We start from the raw sequence: 22,533 nt of genomic DNA, 5'->3' as shown, positions 1-22,533 counted from the left end.
TTCTGGCACTTATTGCGTCATCAACAAAAGGCTTATTAAGTGACTGTGGCCGGCAGAAGGTGATTTGTTGACAGACTGGCTGACTGATTGCGATTGGCCCTCAAAGCATTTGCTGAACTGCATATTGGACGGCAAAACTTCCTATTGGTTGGTCGATGTTGTTGACTGGACTTTAAAGCGCGACAGAATATTGTGTTCTACGTATGTCCCAATGAATCCACCAAAAGAAATATTTGATTTTCATCTTTCATCAAAAATAGTGATTCTACTCTTAATAAAACAAAGGATATGCTTTATTTTGTCTCTTCTATTTGGTGTTTTCTTTACTTTTAAAGTGGTTTTCATCTCACTAAGCTTCACACTGTTGGTAAAGCCACTTCCTAGTCATTCATTAATACAGAGCATAATTTATTATGGAATGTGAATTGCACAATATGAAATAACTGTTTTAGGTTGCAGTGTAATATGGCGCTAAATGTTCAGAGAATTTTATTTTTTAGAATAAAGGATCATTGTCATATTTCTATCCATTACTTTGAAATATAGCTATTCCTGGAATAGTATAGTTACATAGCATCAGAAAAATAAACACTAATGTTTTCTCACTATCCACCATTTTTTTCGGCTCACAAATGGAAGTAACACTTTAACACTTTAAAACACTAACTGTTCACAAATGTTCACCTGCTAATACAATTAGGTGTTCACCAGATCAGCCAGACCCTTTGTAGGCACATGGAACTTTTTTTCTATCAGAACCAACAACCTGAGGGAATGGGCTATTGCTAGGATATACACAAAGGATGGCTTCTCTTGGTAACAAGTGTCAGAATTTTTTTGTGATTCCATAAATATTACATGAAATATATTGTATCATTAGAATCAGATCTACTGAAAAATGATGTATAAATATTTAACATCTGCCAAAACCACAATACACTGATGCGGTTGTTATAAACTTCCTTGTGTGCCTGAATAGTACACAGAAGATCTCAGGCATATAGGTAATTTAAAATGGTCTGCATGATTGCTGTTTTTTTTCTTTTTGAAGAACAGTGATTTCTGCTAGTCTAACTAAACAAGTACAATATTAAGTCTTTGAATAATACTGTTTACTTTTACGTTGTCGAAGTCCAGTTTGAATCTGTGCATATAGGCGTGTTTCATGTGTTCTATTAAGGTAAACAGTGATTTCATTCAATTAAAATATATGCAAAATGTGATATCCCCTCTAACTTAATTTAGGAGTCCAAAAGAGTCATGAGGTGAAAACACTTTTCCTCACTGGGTTAGAAGAAGCAGTCAGGTTGAGTGGTGACCATACATTTCTCCACTTGACTTTTTTTCTGGTTTATGCTAAAAGTGTTACCGTAATCTATGATGAAGATGATAAATTTCAACAATATGTTGAATAAAATGAGAGAATATGTGTCAAAACTTGAGCAGAGCAATTATGTAATATTATGGGCGTGAGGATCATACCGTCCTTCTGCTTTTGCTGGACTTTAACACATTAAGTCGTTACCTGTCATTGACTAACATAGACATGCAATTCATTTAATTTGAGAAGAACGGCTGTGAATGCTCATGTTTAGTACCACTGATGGTGCTAGACAAAACATGCCATCACTGTAGCCAATGAGTTAGATATCACGGCCAGCAGGTGTGTCACAAGGGGCTCCACAAATCAGAAATCATATGGGAAAATGCACAGAGAAAGAACAGGAAGGACTCTTGTTACTGCAATCATACCTGAATTCAAAATTTAATGCACATTGCTTTTAATTACACTGGGCAGCCTCTTTAAACCACTCTAAATGCAGTTACTCCTTGTCATTCATTTCAAATGTATAAAATATAAGTTTACATCAACGTTTGAAGTCCTGGCCGGAAAGTGTCATTTTAGTTTCATGTCTTCAGTTGCGTTTTTCACCGGCAGTTCCAAAATTTCCTTTTTTTGTTCAGTTAGAGAGGTGTGCAGTATGACTGTTGATAATTCACTGGGCTTTTGTTTGTGTAACAGTGACCTTACCAAAAGTTTCTAGTTCATCATGTTGTCACCCTCCATTTCATCTAATTTTTGATGATGTCATCCCAGCTGAGTTATCTTTTTCCTGAGCTTATCTTCATTAAAGGATCTGCCTGAAAGCCATCCCCAGGTGCAACAGCTGCCACTTTAGTCAGTCAGCCTCTAATTACGCACAGATTGCATTCGCAAATAGAATGAAACCGGCAGCACATTTGACATTTACGTTTATGTTGCATGAAAAACACTGAATATATACACAATTAGCACTTCCAAATGAGACGTGACTCAAAGGAGGCAGGTGAAACTTGGCTTTCTTTTGCCTTTCCTGGAATAATAACATCCATGATTCACCCATTGAGGTTGAATTTTATGATTTGGTTTTAATGAGCAACCATCTCAAAATGGAATCTAAAACAAAGTCAAACATTAAGGGAAAACTTTTGACATTAAATAAATGGTATATGCTCACTGTTTTGTGCAATTTACTGACTAAAGGGCATAAAAGTGGAGTTTGTCTATAGAACTGTGACACTTTCATTATCGGGTTATTGGCAGCCACCCAGTTATGCAGGCCTATGTAAAGATATTAAAAAAACAGATTAATACTGATGAGTTAACCCTTTTCCAATCCCAAAATTTTGACAATTTTTCAACGAACAAGTAGGTAGTCACTGGGTTATGATGTACTTTCTGCTTAGCTAGTGCATAGTGATTGTCTGGGTTTGTGCATTAGGGGTATCTTTGCTTTTTCACTCTTCTTTTTTCACATTAAGCCCCAAAGAAGAAAGCTGGGTCTTCTAGGTTCAGCCAAGAGTAGCAATTACCATGGAAACAAAGCTTATAATTATAAAAAGAACATTGAAACGAGGGAGATCCCAATGCTCATTGGTAAAGGTATGCAGCCAAAGACCAAAGCAAAACTCTTCAGGTCTCACAGACTGTCTTTGACCAACAGTCAAACAAACTTAGGTTCACATCACATAAAATTAAAGATAGTAATGTAATATATTGAGTTGCACACATGCATCATGTTGCAAAGTTGATGTGTTGAATGCCATGTTTTCTGGTCTGCACCTAAATGGCTGAATGTATACTATTCTGAGAGAGGGAGGGATGGAGTAGTTGGCGACTTGCTTTTGATGGTGTCAGCTGAGGCCGCCAGTAGTCTTGGTTTGTGATTTTGGTTGCAAATAAAGCATTGGAAACCCCAATCCTCCATCCACTTTTCACTAATTATTGTAAGTATAGCTTACCAATACATATTTTTCTAATTTAGTACCTTTTATACAAAGTATTGTGAAGTAAATCTGATTTAGCGGGAATTTGGGTTATATATATATATATATATATATGTATATATAACCCAAATTCCCGCTAAATCAGATTTACTTCACAATACTTTGTATAAAAAGTACTAAATTAAAAACTGGGAATATTGTACATTGTGGTAATATAGTGCAAATGTAATATGTATTATATATATATATATATATATATATATATATATATATATATATATATATATATATATATATATATACATATATATATATATATATATATATATATATAATATTTTCCTTCCACATCCCCAAAAACATGCGTTGTGAGCTGATTAAATTGTCTAAATTGCCCCTAGGTATGAGTGTGGGCATGAATGGTTGTCCTTCTCCTGTTGCCATGTGATTGACTGTCCACCAATTAACGGTGTCCCCTGCATGGTGCCTGCAGTTGGCAGGGATAGGCTCCAGCAGTCCCCAGAATCCGTGTGGGGATAAGCGGTTTAGAAAATGAATGAATGAATACACATACTGTTTAGTGAAATGATTGAAATTATACCTCAACCTGTAAAAACATGGCATACCTTGTATCTGATACAAATTTGGTTTGTGGATTTTAGCCACGTGTTTGGTTAGAGCAGGGTCAATTCCCCATTTTTTTTGCTCAAACCCCTTTGGAAATTTCTTTTCAAGTAATAATAACATGAGCAAAAATTGGAAATGCAACAACTCAAGAAGCCAATGTTATCCAAATCTTTAATTATGCATGTTTTACTCAAAATTTGGGTAAGGTCAGTGTAGTTTAGCAATTTAAATAATTTAAGTGAACATATTTTATTCATTCATTCATTCATCTTACATATCGCCTATCCTCGAAAGGGTTGCAGGGTTGCTGGACCCTAACCCAGCTGTCGTCGGGCGAAGGGCAGACTACATACACCCTAGACTGGTCGCCATTCAGTCGTAGGCCACACAGAGATACAAACGACCATGCGCACTCTCAATCATACCGCCGCCAGCGAGAATCGAGCTTGCGCCTGCCCTCTATGAAGTCAGGCGAGTAAACCCATACACCATCAGCCGGGGCCATGAATTTGTGTCAAGTGAAATAATGAAGGATTTCAGGAATAATTGATATCATCTTTTGTCTCATTTGTCAATCTATGTGCCTCTTGATCTATCTACCAATCAGACAACTTCTAAAAGTGTTTAGCTTATTCAACTGCTCTCATGGGGATTTGTTGCTGTTTGGCATTTGCACAGTGCTGATTCCTTTAAGCTCCGAAAGTGCTGTAGGAATCTATCTCAATTTAAAAAAGAGGATTAAAAAGCATGGCACTCCAAGGGGTTTTCTAAGTGAAGACCTAACACACTAACTTAAACTAAACACCATACGCTTCACACGCTGGCCAGCAGTTTTATACATTTTTTTGTTCTTTTTAACTGAGAATGTATTTTCTTTATCATACTATATACTTTGCTAGATTCATGTTTATTTAATAATTCAATAATTCAATAATTCAATAATAATGATTTTTGACCAGGTGCCACCCAAGCAGAAATAACCTGATTTCACAATTTAAGGAAAAACTAAAACAATTTAATTTTTCAAGGAAATAGGCACTGGCTATTAAAAGAACTGTTTCAACTTGTTATTTATTGTTCTAGTTATTTCCAATGTTTCTTTTTGTGAGGCTGAAAATTGTCTGCTTGCTAATGGTGATGATGTCCTCAGTTAATTATTTTATTCATTTCATATTGCACATCAACTTTTGATTTGAAGGCAAATTTATAAAGAAATAGTCTTGTCAAAATTTCTGGCTGTTTTATTATTCATTACTTTTCATAGTGTAAGATAATTATCTTTATTACACAACAGAACAACACTTTAAAACATATTTTGTATTCTCTTTTTTAAGAAGGTAACATAGTTATACTTTCAAAACTGAAAGTCATATATTTTCTGATTCACAGAAGTTTGAAGTTTCACATTTGAAAGGCAAAAGATGTGATGGTTATCGTGATAATTATCAATATCGACTGATATTTTTTTGGCGTTAGTGACCATCTGAAAACCATTTGTGTCTCTTACACCAGCAAAACAGAGAAAACAATGAAATTTCCAGAATACAGAATGAATAAAGTTATCCAATCCAATCCAAAACATTAAAAATAGCATAGCTAATGGATCTGATTTTTTTTGCAACCCTTTTCTTTCAGTGCCCCCCAGGGTTGAGTCCTATGAAGGATGGAAGTGGATGCTACGACCACCACATTGGTATTGATTGCTCTGATGGTTTCAATGGAGGTTGTGAGCAGCTGTGTCTTCAGCAACTGGCTCCTCTGGAAGACGATCCAACTCTTTACAATATTCAGATGTTCTGTGGGTAAGAAATAAGTTGACACATAAATGCGACAATTGTATCAATTGTATTTAGCTAGGGATGTGTTGTTTGGGTTCTGTCTGAACCGGTTACTACTTGGTACTTTTTTAAATGGTTTTGGTGCTTAAACGATTCTTGACCTGATACTACTAAAAAATAAAAGGAAAAAATAACACCCACGTACTTCGTCAAAAAACTCTACGATTTAATTCAATGCCTTTTACTGTAATATTATGTTTATGGAATAGCCCACAAGTAAATAAATGTATCTTTTTATTTAAATATATTTTTGAGTCAAATTCTTCCGGAGGCAAACAACTCAAACTTTGTTTCCACAACGGAAAATGCAACTCCAATGCACTTTTTAGTTTTATTTTATGTTTTATTCATGAACAGTGTTCATAGTCTAACTGCAACAGCCGATATAACAAAAAAAATTGTGTTTAATTAAACTTTTCGAAAGATAAGTTCACTAGTTCATGAAATTATTCCAATTAAGATATGGAATGCTAAGGTATCCAATGCAAAGTACATTTAGGGGGCCAGGGCACTTGAAGTTTTTACAATCATAAACAATAAACATTAATATTGTAATAATACTTAACTCAACAATGTTTTATAGATGCATTGAGGACTACAAGCGGGGGGCAGATGGAAGATCTTGCCTGCCATTATCCGATGTCTGCTCAGACGGGATAAACTGTGGAGACACTACAGACATTCCGGCTAACCAGACAGTATTTGGAGACCTTTTTTATGGATATAACAATCAAACCAAAGAGAGCACCTCTGGGCAAATCCTCAAGGCCACATTCAGGTAAACTAAACTGAACTATTCCACTATTGTTTTGTTTGTTTGTTTTGTTTTTCTAATAAATGTTCACGGACGGCATTCACAATCGCTAAAGACAGAGGTGGGGAACGCAATACGACGGCAAAAGAAACAATTTCCAAGAACAATTGCATTTATTTATTGTTATTGTCAAGACTTTTTTCTCATTTTAAGTAGAAGGGAAAAGATTGAAATGTCTGTACTGGTTTATCTTTAACCGGTTGCCACCCAATCGCAGTTCACAATAAGACAAACAACCATTCCAGCAATTTCACACTCATTTGCACTCAGTCAGCCCACCAATCATGTTTTCGGGATGTCGAAAGAAGACAAAACACCCAGAGAAAACACGCAGGCACAGGGAGAACATGCGAACTCCATACACGGAGGTCAGAACTTATCTGAAATTGAACCCTCAGTCTGAAAAATGTGAGGCGGACGTTCTAACCATTCTTTTGCCGTGCCGCTTATATAAATTATTTATTTTTGGAAAAGAAATAGCGAAATACAATACATTTGGAAGAGAAAATGACTGCATATTTTACTTAACACTTATTATTAACAGTTATATTTTTGAGCAAGGTTATGGCAACAGTAAGTCGTTTAAATTTTGAGGGAAAAAATCTGCTAAAAATGCATGTGTCCACGTTGCATTATGGAATATTTAGACCAAAAGACATCCAGGTCATCAGCCTGCTAAAAAGAAAAAAATCCAATAATAAAATGCACTGAAGCTGGTGGAAATGTATCATTAATATTCCAAAAATGTAAGTGTCCTGTCAGAATGTTCTACTCCAGCTACTTGTGTTAAACATCCTACTGGGGAAAAAAATATCAGCCAAAATAGTATAGTATGCTTTCAGCTTGTTTTGTTTGGACGTATGAAGTAATAATTTCCAAAAAAATCCCTTAAGAATATTAATTCATTCATTCATGTTCTGAACGTCTTTATCCTCAAAGGGTCATGGGGGTGCTGGAACCTATCCCAGCTGACTTCGGGACAGAGGCGGGGGACACCCTGAATCGGTGGACAGCCGTTCACAGGGCACAGGTAGAGGGTCAACCATTCACGCTCACACTCATACCTAGGAGCAATTTAGAGTGTCCAATCAGCCAACCATGCATGTTTTTGGAATGTGGGAGGAAACTAGAGTACCCAGATAAAGCCCACGCAGGCCCGGGGAGAATATGCAAACTCCACTCAGGTGGTCTGACCTGGATTTGAACCCAGGACCCCAGAACTGTTAGCCTGACGCGCTAACCACTCGATCCACCGGGCCGCCCCCTTAAGAATATACTTACATGTATTCATATCAAATGATTATACTATAAGTATACATAGTGTGACTAATGTGCTCAACAGATCAACACTACATTAAAGGTACCACATGATAACACACCAACTTTGAAATATATGATCGGAAAACACGAGCCAAAAGTATTTGGAGGCAATAAAAAACAAAACAAGATCCGCTTAAAAAAATGAAGTATTATTTCCCTACTTTCAACCGTTGTGCACGTTAGGCATTATGAGAAGTCTCAAATGCATATTATGTCTCACAAATACTATATTATTTTGTGCTATTCGTTGTTAGGAAGATGTTACTTTAGTATGAGTGTTGCATGTGGGCATCTTATAAGTATTGTTCAAATGCTGCATCTATTTACCTATAGTCATTCAAAGATATAAGGTCATCAGTAATTCATGAGTTGCTATCAGCAAGAACCTATTAAGTGACCCCCAGTTAGATTTAGAGAGTTGCAGAGGAAAGAAGGGCAGGGTGGGAGACCATGAGGGAGTCATTTTGTGAATTCCATTTCTAACTCAGCCTCTCTCGCCCTCTATACCGTAGTCTAGTGCTTTTTGAAATACATTGTGTCTGGACTATAACTTTTGCTCATCCTGATGGCCATTTTCACTTGTCCGATGTGAAAACTTTATGAGGGTTATGAGACTGCACTGCTTTACAAATTTTCAATCCAAAACGGAATAGAACTACTAAGCTCTCTAGAAGTTTCCCTTAACTATGTTGCAATAAATATTTTGAAATGAGAACTAGTCTGGAACACAAAAAGTACATACTTTTTTTTTGTTCCAGAGTAGTTTTATTCATTCATTCATCTTCCATACCGCCCATCCTCGAAAAGGTTGCGGGGGTTGCTGGAGCGTAACTCAGCTGTCTTCGGACAAAAGGCAGACTACACCTTAGACTGGTCGCCAGACAGCCATAGGGCACACAGAGAGACAAACCAGCGGGAATTGTGTGTATGTGCGGATAAGTGTTACGGAAAATGAATAATTGATGAAATTACACAAGTGCCACAGTAGTTGAGTGTTTATCACCATTTGGGTTCCGAACTTCTTGTGTGGAGTTTCCATGTTCACTGTATGGTTTTTCTCCAAGCACTCTGGTTTCCTCCCACATCCACAAAACATACTCTGATTAGCACTCCAAATTGTCACAAGGTATGAGTGTGAACGTTTTGTTGTTTTTCTTGTGTTGTGCGATTGGCTGGCAAACAAGGGTTCCCACCGCCTACTGGCCATATTTCACTAGGAACGGCTCCAGGCAACCCCCCACCTCCACACACGCACACACACACACTGGTGTCCATTTCTTGATTTAGAGTTTATAGAAAAATCTTCAGTTCCCTCAATGGGAAATGAGCCTAGTATCAAAACAGTAATATACCTCTATTCTCTTACACCATGTAATAATGCTCTATTGAGAAACTCGACAGGCACTGAATGCAAGGATGTCTTTTGATATCCCTGCCAAGTCCTTCACTGCCAGTGTTTCATAAAAGCAAGCAGGGTGTCATGTTTTCTGTTCACCCACTTCAAGATACAATTACTTCATTCGGGAAATAAGGACCCTGATTGATACATTTCTTACTTTGCCAAAATTTATTTTCTTAGTTGCTCAGGATGTGAATTGGTTACTTACCTGTACTAATGGTTCTATGTAACAATAATAATAAAATAAAATAAAATAAAACAATCACCCGTCTATGCAGACCTTGTCTGGATAGATATTGCACACTGCTCATAAATCAACTTCATCAATCATGAAATCTGTTGTTAACTGTGGATAAAAGCCAACATTGAAGGTAAATATATGATTTTTAAAAAAATAATAGATCCAGTTGTCTTTTTGGAGTTTTCTGAAATCTATTTTAAATCATTTGCCAATCTGTGATCTTTTTTCACTCCCCTTTTTCTATACACTCACACAGTAGGGCTCTTTTTTTTCTTCTTCTGAGTTTGTCTCCATACTTATTTGATGTGTAAATTTGGAGAGTAGAAAAACTAATCCAGAAGTTGTCAAATCATGATTCGGTGAAGGTCAATGGTAACAAGTGTGTAACAGCATTGTGTCATTATTAAAATGAACTATTATCCCTCGACATAAATTGTTTGAGAAAGCGGACAGATGGAAGGATAGCAAGAAAACCTTTCTGTGATGTCTGCTGGCATGTCTTCAAAGGCCATTTCCCTTGTGTTCTGGAGTTCCACAAAACATCTGTCTCCGTCATTCAGTTATGATCAAAAGATGATATTATTTTTTTAGATATGATATGACTTTTTAAAAAGGAGGTGACATTTTGATCGTACTTTTGAATAGGTTTTTGTCAACCATTGCAATAGTGCCCTTTTTGGACTTTTCAATGCACTGGTACATACTACAATGAAATAAGACAATACTTCATATTATTACAAAGATTTTTCCATATTTATTTTTGATATAAAAAAAAAAATCTGGGAAAAAAGAAAATACATTTGGTTTGGTCCCTCCAAGTTGCTTATATTTGGCCGACAAAAGCAACTTCTCATCTCATCTTATCTCTTTTTCTTCCGCTTAATCCAAATTCGGGTCGTGGGGGCAGCAGCTTCAGCAGGGAAGCCCAGACTTCCCTTTCCCCAGCCACTTCATCCAGCTACTCCGAGCCCCTCCCGGATGACCGAACTTCTCACCTTATCTCAAGGGAGAGTCCGGACATCCTGCGGAGCTAACTCATTTCAGCCGCTTGTATCCGGGATTTCCTTCTTTCGGTCACGACCCACAGCTTGTGACCATAGATGAGGATGGGAACGTAGATCGACCGGTAAATAGAGAGCCTCGCCTTTTGGCTCAGCTCCTTATTCACCACGACGGACCGGTGCAGAGTCTGCATCACTGCAGACACCGCACCAATCCGCCTGTCAGTCTCCCGCTCTATTTTTCCCTCACTCGTGAACAAGATCCTAAGATACATAAACTCCTCCACCTGGGGAAGGACCTGATCCCTGCCCAGAGAGGGCATGCCACCTTTTTCCAACAGACGACCATGGTCTCAGATTTGGAGGTGCTGATTCTCATCCCGACCTCTTCACACTTGGTCCCGGCCTGATGAAGCCAAAAGAACCATATCATCTGCAAAAAGCAGGGATGCAATACTGAGGCCACCAAACCGGACCCCTCAACACCCCAGCTACGCATAGATATTCTGTCCATAAAAGTGATGAACAGAATAGGTGACATAGGGCAGCCCTGGCGGAGTCCAACCCCCACTGGAAACTTATAAGTGGATTATTCACTCAGCCAATTAGTTAACAACAACAATGACCTTTTGAGGTGTCCTACTCAGTTATAAACAGTTGACCTGTACACATCCAAATAGCTTCATGAAGCCCTGTGGTGTGCGTTCAGAGAAATTCGGAATGAACAAAAGCCATTAGCTTTAACCAAAAAGATGCAACTATAATATAGGAGAAAAAAATGAAATCCTCTGTGCATTGATTTTTTTTTGGTTCTTATAGAGCACATAATTCACTACATTATAAATATCTCCAATGTGCTTAACAAACAGATTTGATGTGGCCTTGCCAATGCTTGCACCTTTGCCGTGTTATATCACACTGCATATACATGTTCTTTTGGAATCTGTAAAAACCGCCCATGCTTATGTTCTTTTGTACTGGCATGTAAATGCCTCCCTCGCCTTTTTACACTTTTTGGTTGTTGTCACCCACAAAGCAAACAATGTGTCCAGAAATGTTCTTTGAGCGTGCTCTGCTAAACTCATTACTACTGGTATTGAACGGAAAATCTCAACACTCTCAGAGATATAGGCGATACAGATTGGATTTTAAAACACACCCAGAACAGCAGCCCACCACTGAACCAAGCAGTCTACAACAAGTGGTTAAGATCTCTTCTTTGGCCCACAATGTGTGTGGTCACTCAGTGTAAAAGAAATGAATGAAACGTTCCTTCATGTGGTAAATATTTTTAAATTACTATGACAATGGATATTTAGTCGGACTTGTGGCCGAATGGTTAGCGCATGTGCCTCATACTTCTGGGTTTTCTCCAGGGACTCTGGTTTCCTTCTGCATCCCAAAAACATGCATGGTAGTCTGGTTGGACAATCTAAATTGCCGCTCGGTATGAGTGTGAGTGGTTATCTGTCTCCTTGTTGCCTGCAAGATTGGCTGGCCACAAATTCCGGCTGTCCCCCGCTTGGTGTTCGTACTTTGCTGGGATGGGCTCCAGCTCCCTCTGCGACTCTTGTGAGGATAAGCAGTATGAAAAATGAATGAATTTATGGTTATTGAGAGTTTAGCCTTCTCTAGGATGTTGCAGAACTAAATCAATTGAAGGTCTGTATTTTCTTTTTAATGGTCATCAGCATCTAGAAAGGCATATTATTGCAGTGTTTTCTTTATTTTAAGCACAATCTATACCTTGTTGTTTTTCACACATCTTACAATATACACCCATCTTTTTTACCAGACAAAAAAACTTTGCTCGAGGTATTGAACAGCAACTTCCAGATGGCATGGTGGTGGCATCTGTGCCAACAGAAGTCCAGTGTCATGAGGACCTTTTAGACCCCGTGCCAGACCCTGAATACCTCACAGGTAAGAAAACCTTATTTTGGAACTGAGCAAATTTTATCATTAAATGAATGAAGATAAATTATATAATTAAATTCCTTTGTTTCGTTATGAGAGATTATTCCTTCTGCTTGTTGATTTTTTCCTACAAGCACATGTACAGTGCATGTTCATATTTTATAGTCTCATTCCTAATTGAGTCAGAATTGCACACAATACTACATACTACAGTGGTACCTTGAATTACGAGCACCCCGACATACGAGCAATTCGAGATACGAGTAAAATTTCGAGCAAATAGTTATCTCTAGATACAAGACAAATTTCGAGATACGAGAAAGCCAGGTGGCCAAGACATGAGAGGCTGTTTATGATTTTAGCGCCCTGTCTTTTTTTGCCGCATCTCTTTTGTGTATAACAGATGTCTACGAGCACCGGGTGGAGCGTTGCATTTTTTTCAGTGTTTTTTTCCCGATGTCTACGAGTACTGGGTGGAGCATTGCATTTTTTTCAGTGGTTTTTTTTCACGTCACTCAGCGCGAATGGCGGAGCGATCGCTAATACGAGGAGTATATATTACTTCTCGTTGGAAAGTGGTCGTGCGTTATCCTATTGTGAGGACATTTGTGTGCATCATTTTCGGAATATTTTGAAGGTAATACAAAAGCAAACAGCCCATCGATAGTGAAAGTCAGGGTGTAGGCGGGGCAAATAGAGCCAGTCCGGGAGAGGAAGGGTATCAAACTTTAATACAAAATTAGAATTAAGTTTAGTGTAAGGTTAGATTAAACTTATTTTTGAGTGTGTCTACATTGTAATCCAAGTTCATTTAAATTTGTTTATGTTATGAAATGAGCGTGTTGCCGTGCAAAATTTGCATTTTTTAACAGTGATTATTATTCATTTTCTTTCATTCATTATGATCATCATTGCAACTGTATTGAAAAAAAGATTATCCTTGAAGTTTCTACAACCAAGTTGGAATCCATTTTTGATTAATTCAATGTTTTGGCCTTGAATTTGAAATTCAATCTATATGAGGTCCATAGGTGAGACTGTGTCAGAGTACAAACCATGCCCATTCACTTTAAAGTTCAGATGTTTGATTCTAGGTTCTTAGTCTGTACAATGTGTGTACACTTTGTATAGTACTCCAGTGGGACCTTGGCCTTCGTTTATCTGTGCATCTCTGTTTGCCTCCCACATTTCTGTTAGTGTGAGCTCTTTGGTGGTTTACTGCATAGCCATTGGTATTTGTTTCCTTTTAATAAGGGTTGTACTCAACTGGCCTAACATCCAAATGGATTTGCTATACAGTCAATGTAAAAGCTCTCTCTCTACCCATTCGCGGTCACTCAGTGTTTTGAATCACCGAAACTTGACCATTTATAGGATTTCCTAGAGCTCTACACGAGGGGGGTTTCAGTTAGTCATTCTTTCCTCGTTATAGTTAGTTACCAAATAGTCTCTCTGGCCAGCCTTTCGTTGTCCTGGGCCATGTAGTCTATCTATTGTTTTATATTTCGTGTTATCACTCACCCTTCCATCCCCCCCCCCCCCCCCCCGATAAATAGAAAAGTGGTACTGAAAACTAGGCAGCTTATTGCTACAAAAGCTGCATCGATTTTCTGCATGTTCTTTTTAGGCAAGTTGGGGCCATGTATAACAGGCCTAACATTAAATCTCCCCATATTACACAGCTTTTTCAATATATATTTTTCGCTCTTAGTGGGTGATGTTAATCCTGTGCAGGTTCCGTAAGGCACACCTGGCCTGATGAAATACCTGATCGTTTGGATGCACATGTGTGTGTAAACTAAAGTCATTACTTCACCACTCTTTTTCCCCAAGGGCAGCATCCCTAAATAAACTCGTAACACTTATTGTCTCCCCATGGCAGACCATAAGCTCTTACAATTAATTACTAGGTGCAGCATGGAAGGTCTTGGAAGTCCTGCTTTCCCCGCATTAGAAAAGAAATGTGCTGTGCAGTGCCTTTGTGTTTTGTCTATGTTGCTTTCTCCTTGTGCAACCATTGCCTGTGGTTTTGAGGCTGCTAAGATCTTCTTGCAGGTTTTTGTCATTGAAATAGGGTGAAAAAATGTATTGCCAAAGTTGTTTATTGGGAGGAATATTTAGGAAGAAGTGAACAGGATATGTCATAAAAGTGCTGCCAAAATCAATATGAATTTACCTTCAACTTAAAGGGACTTAATTTTAAGAAAGTTCATTTTTGGTCAATGTTTTGTTTTGTTCAGGTGAATTTAACTCAATTTAATTTTACAGAGTATCAAATAATTTTGGGACAATTTTAAAATGTCTCCTCAATGTCATCACCATCTTATAAAAGCTCATAAAGTTGACTTTACAGGTGGATATTCTGTCTTGTTCGCTAATCAGAAACGAGAACTTCATGTCTCATGTCTTCTGTTGTGCAGGGTTGTTCACTTCGGATTGTCTATACTTCAATGTCTTGACAGATGTGTTGTTGTGGTTACAGGCTATATTCCATTGCGTTTCGCCTCCTTTTACATCCTTGTGACGGAAGAACGACAGCCTCCTCTGTGTCATCAGTGTTCTGCATTTAATATGTCCAAGTGTGTTTAGCTGCTGTGTAAGCCTGCGGCAAAATTCTTGTGTGTGTCTGAATGTGCTGTGCTAGTTGAATGAAAGGAGTTGACGGCTTTTGCTTAGAGACACTTGTGGCGTTTGTCGGTTTTTGTCACAAGGCTGAAACTTTGACTAATTTACACTGCATATATCGACTTTATCACAGTAATAGATTTTGCCGCTTAAAAAGCCTCATGCAAAGAGTAACATTTCTTCACAAATTTAAATAAGCATTCAATGTTCAAATATTCAACAACAATTCTCGAACAGTTTTTTTTGTATTGTGTTGTTGTCATGTTCGTAAACTTGATTTACTCCAACATTATCATCATTTACACCAGTGGTGGGCCGTCAGGGCCTTCAAGGCCTTCTCTGCTGGCCTTAGACATTTCTGAATCATATTATTCAATCAATAAATGATGCTAGGAAGTGGATTTTACCTAATTTTAGTGCATTTTTTGTCATTTCACCTATGGACGTATCGACGTTCATCGCTGTCTTTTTACCGGGGAAATGATACTCTGGGCCCGGTTCTGATGTCTAAAAAGCTCCAGTATTTGTATTTAATCAATAAATGCTGTTTTCGGCTGGATTTTACCCCATTTTCGGGCAATGTTTGCCCGTACGCCATTGACGTTCATCGCTGTCTTTTCCCGGGAAAATCACCCCCTGGCCTGGTTTTAATGTCTGAAAAGCTCCAGTATTTGTATTTAATCATGAAATACTGCTAAGAAGTGGATTTTACACCATTTTTGTGCATTAATGTATTGATTATTTTTTATGTGTTGCAGCTGTAGCTGCAGTAGAGGTTTTATAGCCATAAAATAGTTTTTGAGGGTTGGATTGATATGTTGAAGGCGCTACCAGAAAATGCACCGCCCGCCACTGATTTACACTAACCCATACTTCTTATCTTTGAATATAAATCATCATATATTTCATAGCAACTATGCTGCTGATCTGGGATTAGAGTTATGTATCACTCTTACTGCCCTCAATGTGTGCAGTTACACACCCAGGAGTTTTTTCAACATCGTTCATATCTGAACTCAGTTATATTTATAAAAAATGAGCGGTACAGATAGCTTGGAAACATTAGACATTATACATGTAAAAGTCTTGTATGGAGAACACATTTTAAATGTGTATTAACATTGATATAAATTAAAAATGAAGGGAGACATGCCAAATGCTGTACAATTGCAGTAGCAAGTGTTTAATATTGATGATAAGAAAATGCAATATTTGGTGAGAGTCATGATATGAGAAAGCTCAATAAGGCATTTAGCGTGATATACCAGTGTTGCCTTCACATTCATCTACAGAACATATGGCCCCTCTTATGGGAGGTCTCTCCATGAAATGATATTGTATACTCATGCGGGGAGCACACATCATACACTTCATAACCTTCCTAAATGTTCCCTGTGCCATTCTCCTGAACCTTTAGTTGAAATAAACAAGACCAAAAACAAAGCAGCTGCAAGGCAAACCTGCTTTTTTTTATCAAGCGGAAAGGAACTATTTTCAATGTGAGTACAGTACTTAAAGGTTTTTTTAAATTTATGGATTATATTTAGATATTAATACATTAGTCTTTTCATATGCCTATAACTGCAATATTAAATAAATACACTTCTTGAACTTATGTACTTGTATTTTTGTATAGGCGTGAAACATGTAGAATAGTACTAATAATAGGGGTGATCCTACTTTACGGTTTTTCGATTATCGTGGCCAGGTCTGAGATACATTATCCACGAAATTCGAGGGATTACTGTATTCTATTTCTTGCCAAAAGGCCCTGTCCTCCTTTTAGCCCTTGGGTCTTCTGCTTTTACTGTGGGACACAATGATTAATTAGATTGCGCTGCCCTTTGCAAACATCCCAAGATCATAATCTCCTTTGGTGCAGAGAGTTTAAGAACCTTACATTGAAGTGAGTCAATCGCAGATTACATTTAGAGGTTCACATTTTCTTAGTGTCACAGTCACACAGTGACTAAATGGTAATTGAACACACACTGTCAAGCATTAGTCAGGTGAGTGAACCATTGGACCATTACTGATGGCCAATTCCAAGTCAGATAAAGTGTAAGTGAAAAACAATAAAGACATGATTGTGCCACGTTTAAATACTAGTATTTGTTCATAATTAAACTGAGATATATTTTATTTCAGTTGCCCAACATTAATGTTAAAGATAATTAAACCAATAATATCAGACAAAGAAATGCATAACTTTATTAACTATGATGTCTACTCCTTATATAAAAATGTTAAACATCCCCTTGCTAAGCTTTTTTCCCAGCAAACTTTATCTATATGAACAAAAAGTTTTTATTTTCTCCCCCACTATAACATTCTTAATCCACAATAGGCCCAACAATAGACAAAAATAAACACATTTTAATCTGTGTAATCCGCTCAGGTTATTTTGCGCAATATTTTAGCTGTTCCCTCCACTGTGTCACTATTCCATACCTTAATGTGTCCCTTTTTTCCTGATGTTGGCTTCAGCTTCTATTACCTAATTTATCACCATCATTTCTTCTGCTATCTGCCAGATGTTTTTCAGTCTGGAAGCTGAAGACACACAGAACCTTTCCCTTGTTTTTCTCAGCCACCCTCTGTCACATGGCTATTCCATACAGATTGCAGATGTTTCTGTATACTATCCCAGTCACTTAGTTGTCCCTCTCAATGTGTGTGATCCACCTAGCATCTTATGCCCCGCTTAGATGGGCTGGACAATCTTCGGACCACCTATTAACAATCTGCTGACTAATTTGCTGTGCTGGTTCTTGGCCCTAGAGCCCTTGTACTATCGACACAGTTCATATTAAACGATCAATACTCAATCATAAATGAGTTCACCCTGCTTTTAAAGCAAGGTAATCAGCATCTCAAATAATACAAGAGCAGTTTACAATTTCAACACTTAATTGGATATATAAAATGTGTGCTTGACTCGTACCATGAAAGCGAGGTTGTTGATAAAACCTAGAACACAAAATAGACAATTTTATCAAAATCGATTGTTGCAAAGTCCTTAACGGTAGCTGCCATATCTAGTATGTTCTATGACCTCTGCTGCTGCTATTTTCTATGACTGCTTTGAAGCCACGGTTCCAAAAATATTGATATGGATCTCATTGTTACAGGATATAGAGTCCCTGTAGTGTTGTTCTTTTCTCAGCATGGGCTCTTGCAGTCTGGGTTTTTTATACACTAGCTTAAAGAGAGGCTTCTTTACATGGAAAAAAGCCATGCATGCCACTCCGCTTCAGTGTGCACAGTATTGTGGTGCGGGAAACAGTCACCCCACTTTGACTCTTTAATTCTTAAGCCAAATGCTGAGGACCTGCATGGCATTTTTTCTACCTTTCTCATCAGGTTACTCATTTCAAGGTGTTGAATTGATGTGCGAAAGCTATATATTTTATAAACGACTTAATATAAACTGGTCTTCATGAATGTCTTAAACAGCTGGAAAAGGGAATATGTTGTTACGAAACTGTCCCTCGCCGACACGCCACCTTCACTATGTCATTCTTCTGTTTTTCGAGGTCAGTTGTTTGAATGTATTATAGAAAGTTACATTTTACTAAAATGTGAGAGCGAGTGGAATCAGGCACAACCTTTAATATATTTTATATTAGTTGAGAAAGCCGCAATTATATATTTATTTCCCCATTTTATATGCATGCTTTTGAAACATAACATCAGTAACTAAATCTTTGTCTAAACAGCAGTTAGCGCAAAGCTGTGTTCAGACTGCAGGCATATCTGATTCCAATGTGTTCGTCCTCATGTCCGGTTTTTAAGGCTAGCTGTTCAGACACTTTTTTTTTTGCAAGTGTCCAAATTGGAATTGTTCCTGTTCAGACTGGGCCACATTATTGACCCATCTAACAGTTTACCATGGCAACGAAGGGGTCTAGTGCGTTTATTGTTTGAAGGAAACCAACATTACTATACCATTCTATTTGCCAGTATACATCAACAAACAGTGATTACTTAAGTATATTGCAATTGTTTTTATGCCCCTCCTCAAAATCCTCCAAAATATCCCTCCAATAATTCATAAAAGGGCCCCTTTTATTGTCCTGCTCCACTTTTGTTATTGCCATCTATTCATTCATTCATTCATTTTCTGGAACGCTTTGTCCTCACTAGGGTCGCAAGGGGTGCTGGAGCCTATCCCAGCTGACTTCAGGCTTAGAGGCGGGGGACACCCTGAATCGATGGCCACTTGCACTCATACCTAGGGACAATTTAGAGTGTCCAATCAGCCTACCATGCATGTTTTTGGAATATGGGAGGAAACCGCAGTACCTGGAGAAAACCCATGCAGGAGAACATGCAAGCTCCACACAGGTGGACCGACCTGGATTCGAACCCAGGACCACAGAGCTGTGAGGCAGACGTGTTAACCACTCAGTCGCCGGCCCTATTGCCATCTATAATTTCATTATACCACTGTCTTGTACTTCATTGGTCAATACACGTAGATTGTAACTAACATTAACAAGCACAACTGTTCAAATTGTTTTTATCCCCCACAAAATACTTTCATATATTGGCTTGTTTAGATACATGATCCCTACAGACTGACGACATAACACTTTTCCTCCTTACCATTTAGCGTGCTCTGTTAGAGCTCATAGTTACGCTCAGACGTCACAGACAGTCAATTCCCATTTGAGCTGTTCAGATTGAGAAGCGTCGTATCCATTTTGGATATCAAACTACCTCCTGCATGTGGTTTCAATCTGTCTTGCAGAAATCAGATTTCTGTGACTGGTTAAAAAAGGAGCCGTCAACTTTCAAGCTGGATGTCCAAAAAATCCGATTTTTGGCTGCCAGTTTGAACAAAGCCTTATTAGCGGTGAAAAAATACAAATGTAATTCCAATATGTGCAGCGTTACAGTGTTCACTTTAGAACAATGAATATGGTATTCTGTCGGACTATATTGTACCCCAGGTTGTGTCAAATAATGTCCAAAGTCTTTTGATTATGAAGGCGTTCTCTGTTAAATGCCTTGAACAAACACGGCTAAGCAGTTTGAAAAGCTTCCATTCTTTCAATCAATCACTCTGTTAATAGATATAATGTCCATATTTTATTTTTGGCAGATATTCTCGTTCATTTGAATACATATAGAAATGAGGAAACTATGTTTATGCTTTGCTTTTTTTAACGTTTTTCTTTTTCCTTTGAAGTTGTGACTGATGAAGGTAGATTGAACTTGAAGGTCAGAAAGGTGCAGTGATTCATTAAACTCAAAAGTCCTGACAGAGAAATTTATTGTTGTGTTGGTTACTGCTTCACAATAACATTTCCTACTCATTTATAACTGCCAGACAATTTATCTGAACACTTTGATGTTGGCTGGAAATTTGCTTGAATCAACTTCAGTCACACAAACGGAAAGTAATGCTAAATTTTAAAAACTATTATATTTTCAACATAGCATGAAAAGATTCACAGGTTAGAAAAAATAAGGTATCTTTGACCCCGGAGTTATACCGCATAAGGCAGGGGTGGCGAACATGTGGCTCTCGAGCCATGCATTCTGGCCAAAATGCTCTTTGCTTCCCTATCATATTTTGTAAATATTGTGGCTTTATGCCTCGTTTCATGTTTCTCTAATTTTTATTCTCTCTTAAAACACACTCAAATTCATCAAGGCCCATTAAAAAAACATAATAAATTATATTTAAAAAAGACAGATTTGATTTTTTTTATCCTGCTTCTGACGTAGGGTGTGGCTCTTTGACTCTTACAGTTTGAATTGTTGGCTCTTTGTGTCTAACTTGTTCGCCACCACTGGTATAAGGCATCCTTACATGCGGCATTTGTGTCCCTTGATTCGACGAGAACAGATGCATAGATTAATTACCCACCGGATCTGATTTGTCATGTTGATGAGTCGAGTGCTTGATATATTATCCACAATTCATGTGAGATTACTGCAACAGATTTTATTAATTTTGTTGTGTATAGAAATACATTGCATACAAACAATCGGTGGTATAAAGAGAGAAAAAACACACAAAAAGCATTGTTCCCTAAAGTTAGTCACATTGTTCTTTCATTCCCTTAATTAAACATACGACAATCAAACCAACACATTATTTAAAGTTCATTTCTACCACCAGGGTCACATGCTTTGTTCTACTTTTCACTCTTCTCTCTTAATGGTGCTCACCCATCTTTACAGGCATGCAATGAAAATGCAGTATAATTTAGGTGGATTTATTTAAATAATAAACAATTAAATTAATCAACATACCATCCACTCCAAGTGCTTCAGTAACAGTACCTTTCTCTGCTTGTTATTCTAATCATGTAAAAAGGTGTGCATTCATTCATTCTCTCATTTTCTGAACCGCTTATCCTCACAAGGGGTGCTGGACCCTATCCCAGCTAACTACGAGCCTCAGGTGGCAGACACTCTAATCGCAGGGCATAAGGAGACGTACAACCATTCATGCTTACACTCATACCTAGGGGAAATTTAGTGTTCAACATGCTTTTCGGATGTGTGAGAAAACAGAAGTACCCGGAGAAAACCCACGCAAGCTCAGGGAGAAAATGCAAACTCCACACAGTGAGTACGACAAGACATCGAACCCTCAACACCATAACTGTGAGGCCAACACACTAATCCAGGGGTGGACAAACCGATCTTCGAGGGCCACTGTGGGTGCAGGTTTTTGTTCCAACCGATCCAGCACAGACACTTTAACCAATGAAATTTTTACAGAAAACAAGAAGCACCTGACTGCAATCTACTGATTGCAGTTGTAGGACACCAGATTGGTGAAAAGGTCTCCTCTTTATCTGTTGGAATGAAAACCCGCAGCCATTATGGCCCTTGGGGAATGGTTTGTCCACCCCTGCGCTAACCACTTGGCCGCCAGGAGGTGTGTAGTCATATATAATTATGTTTAACATCCAAAATTACTTTTCATCATCTATATTATAAGTGTCAAACTCATTCCAGAAAGGGTCAGGTTTTTGTTCCAACCCACCAAGACAACACCTTTTCATCCATCTATTCTCTTACAACTGCAATCAATTGATTGCAGTCAAGTGCTGCTTCTTCCAGCAGACCTCCTCATTGGCCTCACTGTCTGCACTGTTTTAGTAGGTAGGAAAACCTGCACCCACTTGGCCCTTTCTGGAATCAGTTTGACACCTGTGATCTAAATATTAAGTGACTTGGGAATGTAAAAGTCTTTTGGAATCTTGAGATGAACCATCGCCCCAAAGTCACAAAATCACCCAGATATTTTATTTTTCTGCCCAGACATAACTTTCGCTGCTCCTTCCTTGCTGCCCTATGCCAGCCTATTTGTGTTCGCTTGTGGTGTCTGCAAAAAATAGAAGCCTTGCAAATCTTCTTCGACCACCAGAGCAGCAACGCAACATAGACGCAATGCAAATGCGGGTATGCAATCATTGATTACAAGGGTATTAAATTTGCTGTTGGATCACCGCCGAGAC

At 38.1% G+C, this 22,533-nt stretch overlaps 1 protein-coding gene across 8 annotated transcripts in view; it reads left to right on the top strand.

Moving 5' to 3' along the window:
- astn1 (astrotactin 1) overlaps positions 1-22,533 on the top strand; it is a 204,599-nt gene that overhangs the window by 81,142 nt on the left and 100,924 nt on the right. For all 8 annotated transcript variants that reach the window (XM_077615012.1, XM_077615009.1, XM_077615015.1 and 5 more), the window contains 3 exons: positions 5,530-5,696; positions 6,316-6,510; positions 12,303-12,430. In XM_077615012.1, the coding sequence (XP_077471138.1) occupies positions 5,530-5,696; positions 6,316-6,510; positions 12,303-12,430 (490 nt within the window). The remainder of the gene's footprint in view (positions 1-5,529; positions 5,697-6,315; positions 6,511-12,302; positions 12,431-22,533) is intronic.

Source organism: Stigmatopora argus, chromosome 12 (genome assembly GCF_051989625.1).
Source record: "Stigmatopora argus isolate UIUO_Sarg chromosome 12, RoL_Sarg_1.0, whole genome shotgun sequence".
Taxonomy (NCBI): Eukaryota; Metazoa; Chordata; class Actinopteri; order Syngnathiformes; family Syngnathidae; genus Stigmatopora; species Stigmatopora argus.
Note: the sequence above shows the minus strand (reverse complement) of the source record. Positions and strands in the feature narration are given on the sequence as shown.